The sequence below is a fragment of the Mytilus trossulus genome, chromosome 9, assembly GCF_036588685.1.
Source record: "Mytilus trossulus isolate FHL-02 chromosome 9, PNRI_Mtr1.1.1.hap1, whole genome shotgun sequence".
Taxonomy (NCBI): domain Eukaryota; kingdom Metazoa; phylum Mollusca; class Bivalvia; order Mytilida; family Mytilidae; genus Mytilus; species Mytilus trossulus.
In genome coordinates, this window is record NC_086381.1 from 775,199 (window position 1) to 797,576 (window position 22,378).

Genomic DNA, 22,378 nt, shown 5'->3' on the forward strand with positions numbered 1-22,378 from the left:
AGTTGATGTGTTTTCCTCGTTTTTGGGTTTTTAACACGGATTTGTTTTATCTCAATCGGTTAATGACTTTTAAAATTGGAAAAACTACTTCTGTCTGTATGTAAGTTGTCTTATTCGCAATATTTACGACAGAAAAATAATACATTTGAGATACATAGCAGAAGTTAAAATGATTCTAAGGACTTTATCCTTAAAATGTGTAATAAAATCACTAAATTCTTAAATTCACAAAGTAGAAATCCATAAAAATTGCAAAAATCTAAAACAAACGGGAATGATATTTCTGACTTGGTAGAGGCATTTTTCGAAGAATATAGTGTGTTTTAAAGCTAGTTTAACCCCTCGCTTTTAGGACAGTTGTTAAAGTTCTGCTAAACTGACAAAATTTGGTGCAAAATCTTAATTTATAAAGTAACAGCATTACCTTTCATCTCAAGATAAAGAACTACGGCACTTTATTTATTCTCATTTAAATCTCATTAAATTTAATTGTTTCAATTCAAATTTATCTTTTTAAACAGAAGTTGAATACAAAATGTTAACAATAATTATTCCGTTTGACGACAAAATCAACTATAAAATCTTTATTCAAGTAGATAATTTAATATCATCAATAAATGTATTATACGGTATTTACACAATCATAGAGGTATCCCCGACATAAGTAATGTTTAACACAATCATAGAGATATCCCCAACATAAGTAATGTTTATAAGTTCATTAGTAGATGTAATTTACACAATTTATACCAATAAACACATGGAAACATGATGATTATATATCTACTACTCTGGTATGCGATCGTTCTCCAGTAAACTCCTTTCTCTAATTAGCTAATGTCATCACTAATTCTATCATTCCTTCTCAAACTCAATTTATTGACAAAAGCACTAATGTTGAGTGGTTCGGTGTTTTAATTGAAGATACATAATAGTTTTGCAATGCTGGAAGTTCTCCTCGCATGGTGTTACAGTTGCATATCAAAAGAATTTTCAAAAGAAAGCTGTTGGTTGATAACGTCTCAAACCTGCATTCCATCATGTGAACGTTTACTAATGCTAAATCTTCAAATGAAACAAAAGTCGTAAACAAATAACATTGGTGAACAGACCATAATATTCTATCATGACAGACCCGTATATATAGGCTTTTTAGATCAAGTTAGAAACTTAACATTTGCAGTTCGGTCATTGAAAGACTTTACATTTCTATAGTTTCAAATTTCAATGTCAATTTTTCGATAATGTTTCATTATCTTCTGACATCTTATAAAACACCAATGAAAGTTTCTCCTCATTTTTCGCCAATACAATCATGGCCTTTCCACCTCATACTCCATTACTCAATATATACAATATATATATATATAAATAGCACCATTGTTTGCTGAACTAGAATATTATTTATCGCTTCACAGATAGTTAATTAACACAATGATTAAATAATTAGTGTATTTGTTTGTGCACATAACATTGTATTATATTTTGTTTACTTTCCGTACGCACTAAATAAACCCATTGCAACACTATGTTCATGTGCTTTTAATCGTAAGGCAGCTATGCTGGTACTCCGCCGTTCGGTAGGCTCACATTCAAACGATGGCGACTGGGTACCGTTTAATGAGATGGGTGATTGATGAAGCCCGGTCTGGGGTGACGGGAAGTGTCCCTGATGAGCAAGGTTCATAAAACTAGGAACTTGTGAATGGTTTACCATACAATTAGAATTCTGCATTGCGTATGGCATCTGGTGTCCTCCCATCCATGGATTGTGTTGTATCTACAAAATATCAACAAAATTATAAGTAAGTCTAAAACATACAAAATAACAACAAAATCATAAGTCAGTCTAAAACATACAAAATACCAACAAAATTATAAGTCAGTCTAAAACATACAAAATACCAACAAAATTATAAGTCAGTCTAAAACATACAAAATACCATCAAAATTATAAGTCAGTCTAAAACATACAAAATACCAACAAAATTATAAGTCAGTCTAAAACATACAAAATACCAACAAAATTATAAGTCAGTCAAAAACATACAAAACACCATCAACATTATAAGTCAGTCTAAAACATACAAAAAACCATCAAAATTATAAGTCAGTCAAAAACATACAAAACACCATCAAAAAAAATTATAAGTCAGTCTAAAACATACAAAATACCATCAAAATTATAAGTCAGTCTAAAACATACAAAATACCAACAAAATTATAAGTCAGTCTAAAACATACAAAATACCATCAAAATTATAAGTCAGTCTAAAACATACAAAATACCAACAAAATTATAAGTCAGTCTAAAACATACAAAATACCAACAAAATTATAAGTCAGTCAAAAACATACAAAACACCATCAAAATTATAAGTCAGTCTAAAACATACAAAATACCATCAAAATTATAAGTCAGTCAAAAACATACAAAACACCATCAAAATTATAAGTCAGTCTAAAACATACAAAATACCATCAAAATTATAAGTCAGTCTAAAACATACAAAATACCAACAATTTATAAATCAGTCTAAATAAAATTGAGAATGGAAATGGGGAATGTGTCAAAGAGACAACAACCGGACCATAGAACAGACAACAGCAGAAGGTCACCTACAGGTCTTCAATGCATCGAGAAATTCCCGCACCCGGAGTCGTCCTTCAGCTGGCCCCTAAACAAATATATATACTAGTTCAGTGATATTGAACGCCATACTAAACTCCAAAATTGTACACAAGAAACTAAAATTACAAATAAAACAAGACTAACAAATACCAGAGGCTCCTGATATGGGACAGGCGCAAAAAATACCAACAACATTATTAGTCAGTCTTAAACATACAAAATACCAACAAGAAACAATTATCTTCTATAGGTCACCCGTGCGGCTTTTAAAAATGAGTAAAAATTTAAACCCCAATCGTCATCTGTAAAATGTTCCTACCCGAAGAAATGTAAAACAATTCAATCTAAACACATGCATTGATTTGTTCCTCGAAATATTTATAAAAGTTATGTAGAACTTAAAAGAAGGACCTCAACATTAAATGTAAGGTTATATTTTATATTGTCAGCAATAATAATTCACATTACAGAAACGAAAGTATGTAATGATTGATTAAGCTTCAACATTTACATTATTGATAAAGCTTCAACATTTACATTATTGATTAAGCTTCGACATTTACATTATTGATAACGCTTCAACATTTACATTATTGATTAAGCTTCAACATTTACATTATTGATTAAGCTTCAACATTTACATTATTGATAACGCTTCAACATTTACATTATTGATTAAGCTTCAACATTTACATTATTGATAAAGCTTCAACATTTACATTATTGATTAAGCTTCGACATTTACATTATTGATAACGCTTCAACATTTACATTATTGATTAAGCTTCAACATTTACATTATTGATTAAGCTTCAACATTTACATTATTGATAACGCTTCAACATTTACATTATTGATAAAGCTTCAACATTTACATTATTGATAAAGCTTCAACATTTACATTATTGATTAAGCTTCAACATTTACATTATTGATCAAGTATATATATCCCGAATTTTGTACATCAATTTCTACTTTAAAGATTATAAATCAGAAAACAGGAATTGATTAATAAGAATCTGAATCCATAATCTGGAACAAGTTAACGACTCTTGTGAATAAATCCTTTCTTCTTAACTTCGAATTGACTTGTTGTGGCAAATAGGGGAATTAACCTTAAAAACGACTTCGATCAAACTGTTCATGCAAATGTTAGAGAAATGTTAATTCTGTATGTGTCTGTCAAAAAGTCAGGAGACTGTAATGCCATGGTTGTCCTTTGTTGCTGCATATCATATTTGTTTCGTTCATTATTTTATACAGAAAAGGCCGTATAATTTCTCGTTTGAATACAGTTAATACATTGATTATCTCGGGGCCTTTTACGTCTGATAACACGATATGTGTTGGTTTTTTAAAAAACTTTGTTGATGGCCGTACGGTGACTTAAAACTCGATCGATAGTGAGTCGGAATATAACGACTGGATTATTCGGGTATAGTGACTTATCGTTGTTAATTTCTGTGTCATTTGACGGTCTCTTGCGGAGAGTTATCTCATTGGCAATCATATACCATATCTTCTTATTTCTATATTATGTATAAATACCAAATGTCTTTACTTATTACTGAAGGTATGTATTGAATTGTAAAAAATATTGAATAATTTTTAACAACAATGTGAAGGAATTTTACTGCTTTTTCATCCAATGTAGATTGACAAATAAATAATTATTTTCCATATAAAGTGTACCAATGTTATATCATACCTGAGAATATGATTCTGGTCTACCTAGTCCCATGTCAAACGGTCCGGATGTCATGCCTCTCATAGTCTGGATCTGGCCATAACGTTCTCGCTTCCTCCACTTTGCTCTTCTGTTCTGGAACCAGACCTATAATCAACAAAAATGTAAATGAATCAATCAATTCAATTCACATGTATTCATAAGGATTTAAAATAACATCAATAATCCGTCTCAACCCATTGCTTTATGACTATTTAGAATCTTTAACAATTAGATGAGTAACATTTTTGCTAAAAATATACAAACTGTAATGTAAAAATTTAAAACATTTGCAGGAATTTTCACTTACATTTTTAATTATCAGAACTTATGGTGAAAATGTCATCAACAGATGATGAGAATTTTATCATTCAAATTCGATCATCCAGTTTTCCTTTAATTCATATAATTGTGTGATTCTGTTACAGTTTTTTTTGTTATCAAACATGTTTTCTGCTATTGCTAAACTTGCGATTTTAACTAATAGGAAACATAGCTAATAATGATTCAAAAGTTACTTTGAAAGTAGAGGAATTCGAAATGTTGAAGACAACGAACTTCTTATAATTATAATTATGCGTTTTTAGAATAAAAACTATACGATTTCGGTTAAATTTCTGAATTTTATTCATATAACTGATAAATTTCCGTAATTTGATGTCAGTGTATATTCAATCGTATTTTAATTATATTTTCATCATTTTGATCTTGGTTGGAATGAACGTGAGCATATGCATGATTGTAAGTAAGACAGCTTCCCACCAGAAAACCAAACGATAAGCAACAGATCACCAAATGGCTTTCAACAATAAGCAGAACAATAAGCAGGTCGATAAGCAAGGAACACGGAGTCAACCAATCAACGATGGGCAAAGCTCATAATTGATGGTTCGTTATAAAATAACCCGAGGAAACAAAATATTTAGCAAGACAAAAACATATTTGTAAAGGCTGGAATAACCTCTAAGACTTCCAAATTTCGTTTTCCTATGATGTGAAATTTGAAAAATTCTTCGTTACAATTATGACATGTAAATGAAACTGTTACAAAAATTGATTCGTATGTATAAATAATCATTAGAACTGTGGTTTGTATTAATTCTTATTGAACTTGGCATTGGTTATTGACACGGGTGTGTTCGTTAATTAACCACAAATGGCCATTCCATGTAATTAAACTCGTTACAGAGCCATTCGATCATGTAAAACCTCCACACCACGTGTTCCCTGAATAAAACATGAAATCTACACTACATCTTATCTCCAGATTTTAATGAAATAGTTAAGTAATCTAAATTAAGTAAATTGAACAAATAAGATAAGAGATATATGATAACTTTTTGATGGCGGAATGTTTTGAAGTTACAGATCATAAAAATATTTATTTTATTTAGAATTGCCCAGAAATTGATGATAATTATGATTTACATCAATAGACATCTGTTGTCATAATAGGTTTCAAAAATAATATTTAATTTACTGCAAATCAACTTATTCCAGATTAAAATAATGAGTTTGTATTTAATGTGATCTTTAAAGCAACTACACGAAAGTAGAAATATACAATGACGCGGAAAATACTACACGCCCATGTTTCATTTAGGTATAGTCATTCAACGTTACTTTTTGATCGACCCAACCCTTAAAAAAAAGACACAAGACACAAACTATCAACAAAAATGACCTAGCAGTTACTGACTGCTTTATAGACTAGACCTAGCAGTTACTGACTGCTTTATAGACTAGACCTAGCAGTTACTGACTGCTTTATAGACTAGACCTAGCAGTTACTGACTGCTTTATAGACTAGACCTAGCAGTTACTGACTGCTTTATAGACTAGACCTAGCAGTTACTGACTGCTTTATAGCCTAGACCTAGCAGTTACTGACTGCTTTATAGCCTAGACCTAGCAGTTACTGACTGCTTTATAGCCTAGATCTAGCAGTTACTGACTGCTTTATAGCCTAGACCTAGCAGTTACTGACTGCTTTATAGCCTAGACCTAGCAGTTACTGACTGCTTTATAGCCTAGACCTAGCAGTTACTGACTGCTTTATAGCCTAGACCTAGCAGTTACTGACTGCTTTATAGCCTAGACCTAGCAGTTACTGACTGCTTTATAGCCTAGATCTAGCAGTTACTGACTGCTTTATAGCCTAGACCTAGCAGTTACTGACTGCTTTATAGCCTAGACCTAGCAGTTACTGACTGCTTTATAGCCTAGATCTAGCAGTTACTGACTGCTTTATAGCCTAGATCTAGCAGTTACTGACTGCTTTATAGCCTAGATCTAGCAGTTACTGACTGCTTTATAGCCTAGACCTAGCAGTTACTGACTGCTTTATAGCCTAGATCAACGCCAATTACAAGTAATAAACTCATAAAATCATGTTTTCAATACTAAAATTGTTCACTCTTGTCAGCAAAACTGTAAAACAATTGTTGGCTTTCATTTGTATCCTCAAAACCAACTTCCAGATAGATCAAAAGCCCTCCAGATAAGCAAACCTACTGATGATGATTTCAAAAAATAGAGAGAGAGAGAGAGAGAGATAGATGGCCAAAAAAAATCATTGAAAGGAAAATCTAAAATAACAAAATACTATTTAGATTTACACAACAAAAAAACGGGTGTGATCTTATATTCTCTCTGGAAGGGTAATTATTTCTTCTTCCACTAGTGACACCCGTCGTGCTGCTCATTCGTGAAACCGAGGTTCATACGTAACCCGTCCTTCGTATTTGCCAAAAACTAAGCCAGCAAAAAACGCATTAAATGTACATGTCTTTTTGTCTTCTAACTGCACTTGTGTTTATCGCTAAATTACATCTTTTATTAAATAAAATAAAAATTATACTACATAATGTACTTAGTTATAAGTCATTAGATTGGGTAATATAGCCATTACTTTTAAATTAGACGCCAAATCGTCTAGGAACGAAAGAGGTGTAAAACCCAGTCATAAAGAAACATACAGATATGAAATTTAATTAAGTATTTAATGAAATTAAGTTATTCACTAAACAAATCAAAATCAGATGTTTAGATTGCAAAGTAACGACCGGATCTTAAATTGTACATTTATTTAATGCACTTGTAGTTAAGTGTTTTGCAAATTATATTCTGTGTAAATTAAAGCTGTAGCGTGAATTCCAAGCGACCCCCTCGTATCATTATGGAGATGGGCGGGAGGAAATTTTCTGCGAGAACGTTCGACATCAAAGAATATTTGAGAAATATGATCTGATATTTTGTAATAACCAAAGGATAACAGCAAAAAGTTTAATTAACTCCCAGCTTGAGTTTTAGATGCTAATGTTGCTATCGCGATGTATGGCTATATTTTTACTCGTCGCATTAAGTATTTTGTGGGCTATTACATAATTATGTCTGTAATATTTTCGCTAATATATTGTGTTTTACTTAAATATCTGCAGCTATTACATGAATTCTTTCTCTAAATATCTGTATTATACTGTTTCATGCTAATAAAAGTATGTTAGATTTAATTATACGACTCGTATCAAAGGAACTGGTCTCGTTCACCATTCAAATCTCCTTTGGTCTTATTTCTCATTACAAACCGCTTAAGATGTGTTAATTTCTATGATTAAACAAACAATTTTCGACAAATGTTATTAAATTGTATCATTCAACAACATCAAATTGTTTGGCAAACGTTATTTTTATTTTTTTAGGATTTTCTATGATCTTTTGTTTTAAACTGATTTAACCCATTGTCAGTCCTTGGATTGTCAGTAAATTTATCAATATTTTCGTCGATCAAAAGTTTAAACTTGTTGCAAAGACACAAACTATATAAATCGTTTAATGACCGAATGTTAACCAATATAGGTGTTTTGTTTTGTTTTAAAACATATAATCTTAATATATTTATAATCATTGTATATATGTTCCAGGCCATATGAGTATTTGGACCGTACGCTGCCAATGGGCGTAATTGGCAGTAAGTAACGCGTACGGTCCGAACCGTATACGTATACTCGTACGGTCCGATCATACGTGTGCGGTACGACCGTATGAGTATACGCGTACGGTCCAGTACGAGCTAACCATACATGTCATCATATGGGTTAAATTAAAACAATTGTTCGTTTGTTAATTTTTAAATAATCTTATCATTGTAATAATAACAATTTGGAAACTAACAAAATAAATTGTGATAAATGTTTAGTTAAATTTATTTATTTGGGTTCGCGGGTCTAAATCGTTTATATAGGATTTCTCTATTTTTTTCTATAAATGAACTTTATCTTATAGTCAACAGAAAAATAAAATAAAAAAGTGGGGTCACCGTTTATTTGCGCTCACAATCTGCCTTCGAAAGAAGCATACATTTTTGTAAAAGTGTTTTTTTTTCTGTTGAAGTAATAGGAGAAATAAAGTTAAAATCAAATTAAGAAAAGAAATTTATTACAGAAATTGCTCAAATTTTACAATAATTTAGAATAAGTACAACTTATATGGAAATTATATTAAAAAATATAGCTCACCAATGAGTTGAAAAAGATATTTCAATTTTAAAGCCAAAAAATGGCATTTTTCCACCAAAGGGAGATAATTTGGAACTTTTTCAATGATGTATACATTTCAATATTCATCTGGGCCATTACAAATTGATTGTTTTGAATGATTTTTGTCCCATATGATAAAGTAACAACATAAAGTAACAACTACAAAAGGTAACAAATAAAATTTGTATTGAAAAACAAATGTTTATTTTTTTCTGATATTTTTATACACTCGAGCCTCCTTAAATAGTAATTGTATATGTGAATCCTATATTTTTTGGGACTCTCGCCCAAGGTGACGCTTCCTCCACAAGTTACGTTATATGTTTTACATTTAATGGTTTGCAGTTTATGCATCTTCCTTTGCATTTGATTTTTTTTGTAAAGTTGCTAAATATTCGAAAACAGTTCTTCTCTCACATTATGTTTTTTTATTTCAATTACAATTGCACTTGTTTATATCAATTCAAGAGTTACGTTATGTTATAGGCATCTGTATTTAATAAACGTCACCAACTTCTTAATATTAGTCAGACCGTATGAGTATTTTGAAAAAAAGGAAATACTGATACGGTCTGGAACATATACATACTTCGCGATCGACTCTAATGTTTGAGGATAAAATATAAATCCCTGTGTATTTTCTAATTTCGTTTTCTTCTGCGTTTGTAGGATAGCAGCTTACCTATGTCTAACACCTATATTATTTAGCTTACCTATGTGTAGCACCTATATTATTTAGCTTACCTATGTGTAACACCTATATTATTTAGCTTACCTATGTGTAACACCTATATTATTTAGCTTACCTATGTGTAACACCTATATTATTCATAACAAAAAAGCGTATTTTGAAAAGCTAAGGTATACTCGAAATTTTCTTACATATATCTGATTTGACATTACATTAATAAATGAATGTTGTTATTATAATAAATAAATACAAAGTGACCTCCGTGAACCATCTTGTAAAAATCCGGTGATCGCAATACGCATGGATGTCCTTAAAATAAACTATTACCTGATTGTACATGTTAAACACGTGCTCAATATCCATGCTTTTTGTTGATTGTTGACACAGGTGACAATCGTTGAAATTCGGCTTCAAAGCCCGAACTTTAATTGCCTGCCATATTTTCAGAACAACACTGACCGATTGAAAAAATAATGACGATTATACGAAATTTATGCGAAAAAAAGGATAAAATCGTGCACAGAAGTCTAAGTTTATGATGTTTGTATACATTGGTTCAAGAATTGGAATAACATTATTTTTCACCGGTCACTCGTTTATTATGACTTTAATGAAGCATACTTCTTCTTCTTCTGTGTGTATAGCTGATCAACTATTGACGAATACTGACAAACATCAACATATACTTCTACTGAAGCTATGAATGTGGTGGATGGTTTTTGATGTTTTATGTCTATGTTTTATACACCTTTTACATGTGTAGTATATAATCCCATCAAAAGAATTACTTTATGTATCTTCATTTACTCACAAGAGTTATACAAGTATTATGGTAATAAAAGTCCTTCACTAATACAAATTTATTTGAAAACATCTTAAACTCCCTCTAAAACATGTTAGTGGAATTGGTTAATGATAATTTCATTAAGGGGACAGAAGTATAACTATGGCGGCATGTTTAAGTGTCATGCTTATCATGAATTAGGCTATTGGTAGCATTCGTTTATAAGAGCTAGTACTGTAATTAAATCATTTGCTTTTCCTCACTTATATTTATAACCTTCTCAAACATACAATTACTTTTCTTGTATTTGTCATTGTATCATCACACATAGATGGCAAGTGTTTTATTTTTACTATTTGCTAGGTGGTAAAAATGGATGCGTTTCGTACCCAAGAAAACCTCCAAGTAAATGCGGTGGTGATTTGACGCTAATATTTGTTTGACATACACCATAAAGAATAAACTATCGTAAATATTAGGCAGTACATCAGACCACACACATCATCAAGTTCAGTCTTCTCTTAAAGCCAGAAACATGTATGAGCAACAACAACAAAGATACAAAACACGATCTAGACACACAGTTTAGATATGATTAAACCGGCAAGGGCAAACATCCTCAGTAACCTATTACTATTTTGCCTTTTTATCTCATATTTCTCTAACAAGTTTAACACGCATGTTCGCTCTCTTGTTTTTGAATTTTTGTCAGATATTCGGAATCCTCTGGTTTTATCCATGTAGTGCCATTAAAATGTTTTGCCCACAAATGCCGGCGTCACACATTATAAGTTACCTATGGTTCGTATAGTACGGCGTGCACCAGACGTTAAAAAAAATTGACAAGTATATATACGTTAGTTGCACGCCAGTGGACGCTAAGAAATCGTTAAACGCGCGTGTATAAGTTTGAAGTACGTCGAAATGCAAAGATATACTCTTGGTGAACGATATAACTTCAAGAAATTTTTATGCAGCATAAACATTTTCTTCCAGCTCAAGCGTGTGCCAAGCATATACCTGTACGCTACATGCACGTTATGCAAACGCTTCGAGCGCCACGTTGTATACGCTTCAAAACCGTTCTACTTTTTTTACCACGCCCGGCTAAGTTTAAACATATTTTATTTGTTAAAGTACAAATTGGATAAGACACAAGTCAAACAGACTTATGAAGTCTTCTCCATTTAACATTTATAGCAATATAATACAAAAATACATGTAGGAGCATGCATGTATAGAATGGTATATCTATTTAGTATATATATAACAAGTCAAAAAGGGTACAACATCACCATTAAATAACTATAAAATATACAAATATTAGATATTTCGGATAACAGATATCCTTCTTCAATAATAGCACGATGTCAAATGAATCATGTCAATTCAAATTGAGACTCTATCAAAATCTTGATTTATACAATTTAAGCGAACGCTGGAACAATTTTGAAATTTCCAAACACACCGCAAAGACTACAGAAATATGCCAAAAATAAAGATAGTTATTTACGATGTGAAATGGCACAACTCTTCTAGATTTCCAAAGGATGTGACAGTTGAGATGTAATAACTGCATTGAGGGCAGTCCTCAAACAAAAAAATCAAAAAATCAAAAATGTCCTAACCGATCCAGGATGGTATAAATTAGACAACGGTAGGGCAATTACAACGGAAACTACATACTAAAGCCTTCCAAACGAATAGCAGTGTAATAGTGATTGAAAAATAAGTTTTGTATAATGAGGTAAAATAATTGAACGTGGCAACGTACTTATACATCATCCCGAATCAATGAAAACCTGTAATTTAAACTGTAACAGTTATTTTAAAAATAATTTCGAACTGTAAAGCCAGTACTAAATCCGGCATTGTTTGAAACAGGTAGTCACAGGAGAATGAGGGACTCGTTCTATGTTTTTTCATTATAAATATGGATCAAGAGACGGAAAATTGAAGAAAAAGAAAATAATAATAATACAGAAAAAAATATATATAGATATAGGAAGATGTGATGTGAGTGCCAATGAAACAACTCTCCATATAAATAACAATTTAAAAAGTAAACCATTATAGGTTAAAGTATGTCCTTCAACACGGAGCCTTGGCTCACACCGAACAACAAGCTATAATGTATATAAATAAATAAATCATTTTTTAGAATTTAGAAAACAGAAACACAAAAAAAACAACAAAAAAACAAATTAAAAAAAAACAAAAAAAACAAAAACAAAAACGAAAAAATTTAAAAAAATTAAAGGACAAAAAAAAAAGGGAGAAGAAATTTAACTTAGATAATGATGTGTGTGCGATCATGGTTTGCTACCTACAGGCAATTTGAAATCTTTTCGAACTTTTAATAAACTAAAAGACATTCGCCCGGCGCCGCCTGACATCGGAACTATACGCTAATGTGTGACGCCAATATTAATTTTCTTTTCATAATTTTATTACCTATAGTTTAAAAGCCAAATTTTTGAATCTTATAAAATTCTTGTTATTTTTTCGTAGTTTTTAAAAGAAAAAAGGTACCAGGGTAAATTTTACGAAGTCTAGAGAGAATCAACTCCCGCAAAATTACCAAGGGATTATATCTAAACAAGGCTGAAGCACACGGACCCGTCTTTTTTCTGTTTTTTAGTGCCGTTATTTATATCCTTCTGGGGTGGTGTTCTCGAAGCTATCTTAGGATTAGGACGTGTCCTAAGTCTATCTTATGACAAGTCTTTGTCCTAAGTCGTGTTCTCGAAGCTCTCTTAACTTATGATATATCTCATTTTTCGTCCTAACTTTAGGACACCCAACAAGGTGTCTTAAGAGCATCGTATCTTCATCCTAGTGTAATAAAGTTTGGATTTCGCTTTTTGCTCATTATTTTACGTGAAAATTAACATGAAATGAAACGCACCATCGGTTATTAACTCGTATATAAAGAAAAGGTGCATGATTTTAAACTTTGAACTTCGTGTTTCACGATACGATTATACTAAAAATTTAATTCTCTTTTCAAAACAAATTGTTTTCAAGTTTAAATAACAATCTTTTTTTATATAATTACATTGGGAATTATGCAATTTATTCTGTACATGTTATCATAAAATTCGTAAACAATTTTCTTAAATATTTTTGTCATTAATGATTTAATCTTTAACGATTTAAAATTTCGACTTAGGATATGTTTAGGACGTCCTAACATAAGATTCGTCTGAGATAGCTTCGAGACACAACTTAAGAGTGTCCTAAGTTGATCTTAAGTCCGTCCTAAAATTGGTCTTATCTATGACTTAGGACGAATCTTAGGATACTTTCGAGAACACCAACCCTGATTTATACCAGTTTGTTAAACAGTTTGTTATTTTGATAAAGATTCTCGAAAATCCTTAAACATATCGGCTGCTTTGAAAGGTTCTCGAATATTTGTTTTACTGACCTTCACATTAGAGTTTTTTTTATTGTGTATATAGCACCGGAGTGTCGATGTGTATTTGGTTTATGTGTTGAAGTATCATGTAACCTCTCGTCTCTTGTGGAATACTCTCTTAGCTCGAGGCGATTTACTTTTCGCTTCCGGACACACATACAAATAAACATAGATTTATCATATTAAAGAAATGCATGCATGACTGGAGAAAAATACGGGCAACAATCAAATTCGAATTTTAATTGAAACGTCCCAAGAATTCGTTCTAAAGCATGTACATGGAAAACACTTAGGGACTTTCTCATATCTAAATAAAATAGTTGATCCATTTTTGATAATCTTTAGGGTTTATGTATATATATATATAATTATGATTGAACAAAAACAGTACTTAGTATGATCAATAAAATTCAATTAATATCAGCGGTAGCTAAACCAAATGATATAATTGTAAATTAAATACAAATAGATGTCTTTAAGAAAATCAAAAGAAAAGATAGGGTAACCTTACGTTATTTTCTTTTTCGGCTAAAATATAAAATAGCAAAATTATATGAAAGATTCCTTCGTAAAATTTGGAACAGAAAATGCACTATTTCGTTACCTACCCTTAAAATGCCAATTTAAAATATTTCAAAAATCAAGCAAAAAAATCTAGTATCCACGAAATTCGTTCGTGATTTTAAGTTAAAATCTTACAAATTTATTCTTTTTAAAGGAAATAAACATTAGTTATCTACATTCCTTATCAACGTTTGCTTTACTTGACTGACAATTGGGGGGCGTGTCAACGAAGCTGTCCTAGGACTAAGACGTGTCAACGAAGCTGTCCTAGGACTAAGACGTGTCTTAGGATGGTCTTAGAACACGTCTTAGTCCTAAGTCAGGGGCAGTGTCAACGAAGCTGTCCTAGGACTAAGACATGTCTTAGGATACGTCTTAGTCCTAAGTCAGGGGCAGTGTCAAAGAAGCTGTCCTAGGACTAAGACATGTCTAAGGATGGTCTTAGAACACGTCTTAGTCCTAAGTCGGGTTAACGAAAGTCTCCTAAAATAAGATATGTCCTAAATTTGGTCCTAAACTTAGGATATATAAATAGGTGTCTTAGGATAGTCCTAAAGGTAACAATGCCCTAAAACGTAATAAAAACAACAAATAGAGCACACACTCAATACTGAAAATACTAATACAATATTAAACTATCATACTGTTATTCGAATTGAATTAATAAATAAGAATATTTTCAATATTTGTAAAAAAATCAATTGTATTACATTATTTTTTTTCGTGCTGTTTATTTTGAAGCCTAAAATATATATACTATCATTATAAGCAAAAAAAAATTGCGACTATCCAAAACGGTGCAAAACAAGTATATGTACCAAAATTGCAGCACGGATATCGCATTTAGAAAAGTTTTGTGACTATTTACTTTTGTTTTCGTATTAAATTCCTTTATATTTTATATTATATTTAATAACGTATTTATTTGTATGACGTTAAAATTATTTTGCGTTAATTGTTTCCATATAAGAGTAGGTACTATAATACCATTAAATCTATGACATATTTTTTCAATGAAATAAATGTGTTAGGATGGCCCTAGGACCATCGTAGTTAGGACTGTCCTAGGACAGGTTTGATTTACATCATAAGACATGTCTCAGACACGTCCTAAGACCATCCTAAATAATGTCCTAAGACATATCTTAGGACATATCCTAGGATACTTCTTTTTTATTTACAATCCAAGATGGTGAAAGACATCCATACCATGCACCTCAAGTCACATATTTATATCATCTATTACGTCATATATTTATATTCTATTTAAGTCATTTATTTATATTTTATTTAAGTTATGCCTAAATATAATATTTAAGTTATGTATTATATTTATCCAAGCCAGTCATCTATTTGTACATATAACGTCATTATTCAATTCATAAATATTATAATACACAACTTAATTATAAAAATAATTTACCACGTTAATTTTCCATCGAAATTTGATAATAATAAAAGAGTTTTTTCAAACTGTCTGCCTAAAATTAAAATGATAATAAACGCTGACTCGAAAGCAGACGTCTCCTGAACTTTATGAAATCTCGGTAAAATCTCGGTGTGTATTTTATTAATTCTCAGTGTTTCTCATTACCCCATCATAATACCAGAAATCTAAATGTAATAGAGGAACCAATTTACGTATTAAAATAATTCAATTACTAAAATAGGATAAGTACAAAAATATTGACTACGATCTTTACAGTGATTATAAGTTATTAAGATAAGCGGTTTCTCATTGAGATTATAATTCTTTCATTTTCTGAACAGGTTTTTTTCTTTCTTTTTGTCTTGGATATGTAAGTAAAGAAATGTGTGAAAATATCAACTTTTTTCTTGCTTTTCATATTTCATATTCACTCTGGCAACAAATTTTTACAAAATAATTTGCAACATTCTTCTGATGAGGTGCAAGTTTTGCTATTATGAAATACAACTTTTATATCAAAAACTTAAAGATATATTTAAAATACGTCAACTTGTACAAACGAATATCAGAAGAATGCGTTTTTTTATTGCGCAAATTATTTAGCGAATTTCGGTTTAGACCATAGTAACGATTCTGCTATGTTTTCTATGAACGGACACGCTCGGTCATCGGCTGTGATTCCGGTGAATTCGGTGACTAAATAAGTAACGATTTTCGTCAAATTATGTCATGTAAATTTATGAATAAATGGGCAATTACCAGTACAAACTATTGATAAAAGCAAAAACATTAAAAGCTTATACTTCTCTTTAGTAATATATATATAGGAGAACAAGAATGTGCCCCCAGTTCACGGATGCCCCATCCACACTATCAATTTCAATGTTCAGTGGACCGTAAAAATTGGAGAAATATTTCTACTTTGGCATTAAAATTGTTAAAATTATAAAGGTCATATCATAGGAAACATGTGTACTAAGTATCAAGTTGATTGTACTTCATCAAAAACTACCTCGACCAAAAACTTTAACCTGAAGCGGGACAGATGGACGAACGGACGCACAGACCAGAAAATATAATGCCCACAAATGGGGCAAAAAAAAACCCATGTACTAGTATGTAACTTGTATGCAAGCTGTATTTAATCCTATACCTCATTTTCATTTTCCACGGTTGATCTAAATCTTAATCATGGTTGAACAGGGCTTATGAAAATGCCTGCTTTTTCATTTATATCTTAATAAAATTATATTTTTTGTTTTATATATCATTATCATATTGTATGTACTTTATGAATATGCTATTATTATTTTGCGGACTCTCAGGAAGATTTAGAAATTGGGATTAATATCCTCTTGAAATGAAGATTATCATATTTATCTATTTGCTGGATTTATTTCATATTGATTAAACTTTGGAATTAGTTGAATGTTGAATAAATAAGCATATTCACCTGCGGAAAAAGTGTATTCACCGCGCAAAACTTCGCGTGCTTTTGCGTGTATAATTTTGGTAAAAAAACGTTTGATGTACAATATTCTCGGAATATGGAATAAAACAAATTACTGGATAGTTGTCTCATTGGCAACCATACCACATCTTCTTTTATTTCGGTAAATATGTGTGGTTTAATTTACTTTTAAAAACCTTATATTCACTTCGGCCCAAAACGCTTCTATAAAAGTAGGTGTAAAAGTTAACATACAAAACTACGAAAAAAGAAATACACTGCTTCTTGGGGAAGTGTGTTATGTATGAGTTGCTGTGCATATATATATCATAACGCTGGCTGTATTTAAAGGAAAAGAAGAAGAGAAAAGCTATCTGCTTAAAATAAAAACCCGACGGGATACTCCTTTGTTTCGATGTACAGAGATGGTTTCGATATTGGTTACGCATATGGTTGCAACATGGACGCTGTTAAAAGTTTTATCCAAAGATACCTTCATTAGTTACCGCATTATTCCGGGGTTTGAATATTTTAAATTCAGTTAAAACAGCGTTACCATATATATTATCAACAAGTTTATAGGTGTAAATGTAACGGTACCGTACTATTAGTACGGATCAGCATCTAGAAATTCTAATGTAATACAATTATAGATTCTTTTTTTTTTAGCAAAATCAATTGATAATTTTGAAAACAATCTTGCAATGGGATCTTCAAAATATTAAATTATTGATATAAAGCTTTATATAAAACGAATATCTTTCGTTTTCAATTGAATGACTATGTGTACTTTTAAAATATAGTTATTTTGCAGTGAAAGGGATTAAAATGATTTATATGTCTTTCTTTTTATTTTAATTTGTCAAAGTTGACCCTTTGTATTGTACTAAACACATAGATTTTAAATGGTTAATATGTGTTAAAAATATATTCGATGAATGTGGATTTTCTTATATCTGGAACACACAGCTCTTTTTAAATGATGTATGGTTGAAATATAATATCAAAGTAAGATTATGTGATCAATTCAAACAAACATGGAACGAGACTATTCAAAACTGTTCCAAAGCCTTGAATTATCGTATTTATAAGAATTTATCGTGTTTTGAAGAATATTTTAATATTTAAGACGAAAAAGATTTTTTGACATTATGTAAATTTAGAATATGTAACCATAAACTTCCAGTCGAACATGGAAGATGGTACAATATAGAAAGGGAAAATAGAAAGTGTAATTTATGTAAGCTAGAGATTGGAGATGAATTTCATTACATTATTAATTGTTCACATTTTAGAGAAGAGAGAAATAAATTTATAAATCAAAATTTTAGTGTAAGGCCAAACATTATAGTATTTACTGAAATTATGTCGTCTACAAATATGACAGATCTCATTAATTTATGTAAGTTTTTACGAATTATAAACAAGCGAGTGTGTCCTCCTGAATAAGTTCTTTTTGTCTTTGCTAATGTTGTATATATTGTATATTTATGTTTATATAGTTTATATATTGTTACTACATGCATGTCTTCTCTGTACCTATGTATTTGGTGATGAGAATAAAAATATATATTTCGGTTTTATTTCTACAGTGTGAGGAATAAGTCATTGTTTTATATGTCTCTGGTAGCATTTTATAAATTAACTAAATCAAACGAAGAAAAAATACATAGCTATACATATTTATTTAAGCAACTCTTAATTTGTCCTGACTTAAAACTGGGACTATACTATCAGTTTAAACATTTTATCTTTTTAGAAAAGATTTCTTGTTTCATTGAAATGTCAGTTATGTGAAATATAATGTTTATTATAATGAGGATTATTTCCTCCTAAACTCAATAATGATCTGCTGATGAAGTAACGAGTTTGTCAATAAAAATAACAAGTCTAACAATAAACGAACAACAGGAGGTCACACGTACATGTGTTGTAAAACGGCAATTTGTTTATTTAGTGTAAATAGCCAGTAATCAGCCGCACGTGTCTCCGAGCTCTCTCGTCAAAATACCTTTTTGATCCCTAACAAGACTAATAAATTGAATTATATACCTATTTATGAATGTCTATCATTGTTAAAAGGAAGAGGTATTATTGTCTTAAACACTTTATTTTTCATAAATTAGAAATGGTTGTAATACTTCAAATTGATTTATCATTTACAGAAGTTAACCGTATAGGTTTTAACTAAAAAAGCCTGATAAAAATGTATAAATTTATAAGTAGAGAGATGTTTTCCGAGTTAAAAAATTCAACTGATTATTGATGTTTTTAGGGAGAAATTATTATATTTAATTTATATATATTATAACTTTTTATGTTTTAAAACTTTTACTTTGGCTATAGAGCTCTGCTTTGGCCATACATTTTTGTATTAATAATTATTTAAAAATCAGATATCAAGATTGTAAAAGTCTAAATGTAAGACAGTCAATATTAAACAGATATACTGCATGGGGTTCCCCGGTTTGCAGCATCAACCTCATTTAGTTGTTTCTGATTTCAACAGCCTTCAAATTATTACGTTGCATTAAAAAAAAAAAAGCTAAACAATATTACGCCAAAAATAAGAAAAACATTTTTTTTTACGCTGACAACCTGTTACAAAAATAGATGATAGAAATAAAAGAATGAAAGCGAAAGAAAGAACAAAAGACAAAAAATAATTTTGCTGGAAAGAAAGAAAGAAATATAAAGTACAAAAAAAGAAAGAACCATATAGATATAATAAAAGAAAGAAAAGAAGTACACAAAAGTATAGAAAGAAATAAAAGAAAGAAAGAACAGGAATATACTGATAGCAAAAGATATATATTGAATTGAAGAAAGAAAAGAAATTTAAAGAAAGAAAGAAAAGGAATATAATGAAAGAAGTAAAAATATAAAGAAAGAATAATTCTCTACCTGTACTCGGGCTTCTGTTAAGTTACATCTAAGCGCCAACTGTTCCCGCGCATATACATCTGGGTAATGAGTCTTTTGGAACACACGTTCCATTTCCTCTAACTGAAAACTTGTAAATGTCGTCCTATTTCGTCTCTTTTTATTTCTAGCGTCATTGTCATCTTCTTTCTTTATATTTTCGTCTTCGTCCTCCGTCGAATCTGACTTCCGAGACAAACTATCAGTCGATGAATTTAGATCCTTAGAAACTCCTTTATCCAACTTTGGTGTTTTATTTTTGTTTTCCGGAGAGGTTTCTGAATTCTTAGTTGTATGGTCAATAAATTCTGTAAATGAAAATATAAACCCAAAAATTCTTAATTAATTATTGAAATTAAATTTAAATACTTTATGAATAGTTTGATTTTCAATAAAAACCGTTTACAAATATTTCAACTAATCGTCATAATCTTAAAATTTTCATAAAAGTTGTCACTGAGTTATAATAAAAATACGTAATTCAATTAAATTAAAAAAAGAAGAAAAAATATACAATATGCACAATAGCATAAATAATATGAATATTAAAATATGTATTCCATCCTTAATAACACTTGATACAAACCCGCCTATATTCATTTCCGCCATATTAATATACTGATCTTAATTTAATAATAAGTGATAATTAATTAAATTACAAGTCTAATAGATATTAATTTGTACCTTTGTGTAATCTGTCCATTTCTTTACGTCCAGCTAAGATGCCCTCAATAGAATGATGAGTATTGATTTGAGTTTTGTGGTCCATGGGTTGTAATGTTCCTAGTCCGTGGGTAAACTCCTCTGTATTGTCGGTATACTCGGCTGTAGCGATGTCGACAGTCTCTGATGGTTTAATATAGTTCAAGTACATAGAGTGCTTATCAATCAAATCTTGAGAAAGCATGGTAGTGTTTAACATTTGGTAGCAATTAAAGCAAAACTTACACTTGTTTTATGAAATCAAAGAGAATAGAGAGAGGTGACTGCTGTAAAGTCCCTGTATAATAATGACAGAGAGGTGACTGGTGTAAAGTCCCTGTACAATAATGACAGAGAGGTGACTGCTGTAAAGTCCCTGTATAATAATGACAGAGATTACCACTTCGTCTTGGCAAAGATATACCTAACCATCATATGATTAGGATAAATAAACAAACATATCGTTAATAATGCAGATTGACACGGCAGGGAGTGGTTGACGTCTTGGTCCAGATGCCCCATCTCAAGTTGCCGGACCACGCCCTCCGGCCACAGAGGATACAGATAATCCAATAGATTAATGTCAGCGGGCCTACCTCTGGTCATCAGATTGCCATTTCACACCCAACAAACTATATCTTGTTTACATGTACGACTTGTTATTGGATTAGTTCATATAAAGTGCGAAAATATTCGCTTGTTCAAATATTAGTAGATATTCGTCCGGAAATAGTTACTAGTATACCAGTTCATTTAATTTTCATTCCTATAAACAGAAAGAGTAGAATTATCATTATAGATAATTATTTTAGTTCATGCATTTTTATAGGCGAACAATACTTCAAGACATACAGTTTTAAACTAAATAATAATAAAAAAATCTTTATTTAAAGAGGGTAACTCAATCGGAACTAGTATGATTTTCATTGAGGAACTCAAACAAAATACTTGTATACAGTAAACATTATAATACATAAAAATAGAATATATACTACAAGTTTATACACAATTAAATAATACAAACATACAAATGGCAATAATTGATAAAGTTTTGTTAAGTTTTCATATTCTAACAATAAAAGAAAGAAAACAAATTATTCAACTTACATAGAATTTTCAAGAATATGATTATGAATTCTTTTTTTTGAATAATTTCACATTACGACAATTTTTAATTTTGTGTGGTAAATTATGCCATACCTTGGTGGCAGAATAATCAGTAAAAAGATTTTTTTTTTATAAAAAAATTTGTATTTGGTCTTGAAACAGATGGTTATCAGAGCTAGAGACGTATCGTAAGGGTGATGAACATCGTTAATATTTACTTTTTCTAAGTTAGTCCATTTACAATTTTATTATGATATTTTATTCTTTTTGTAAAAGATATCAATTTTAAAGAAGAAAATATAAAATTTGATAGAACAGAAATACCACATTCAACTCACAGTGATTCAACTTGATTCAAGTATAATTCTTGCTACTCATTTTTGAAATTTTATGATATTACTGAATAATACAC

General features: G+C 30.5%; 1 protein-coding gene across 1 annotated transcript; it reads right to left on the minus strand.

Moving 5' to 3' along the window:
- Positions 1–552: 552 nt before the first annotated feature.
- LOC134684261 (ALX homeobox protein 1-like) lies at positions 553–21,310 on the minus strand. Its single transcript, XM_063543527.1, has 4 exons — positions 20,842–21,310; positions 20,140–20,465; positions 4,341–4,466; positions 553–1,780 (listed from the first exon to the last, which is right to left on the minus strand). The coding sequence occupies exons 1-4, from the start codon at positions 21,077–21,079 to the stop codon at positions 1,490–1,492; spliced, it is 981 nt and encodes a 326-aa protein (XP_063399597.1). The 5' UTR covers positions 21,080–21,310; the 3' UTR covers positions 553–1,489.
- Between the last annotated feature and the right edge of the window lie 1,068 nt (positions 21,311–22,378).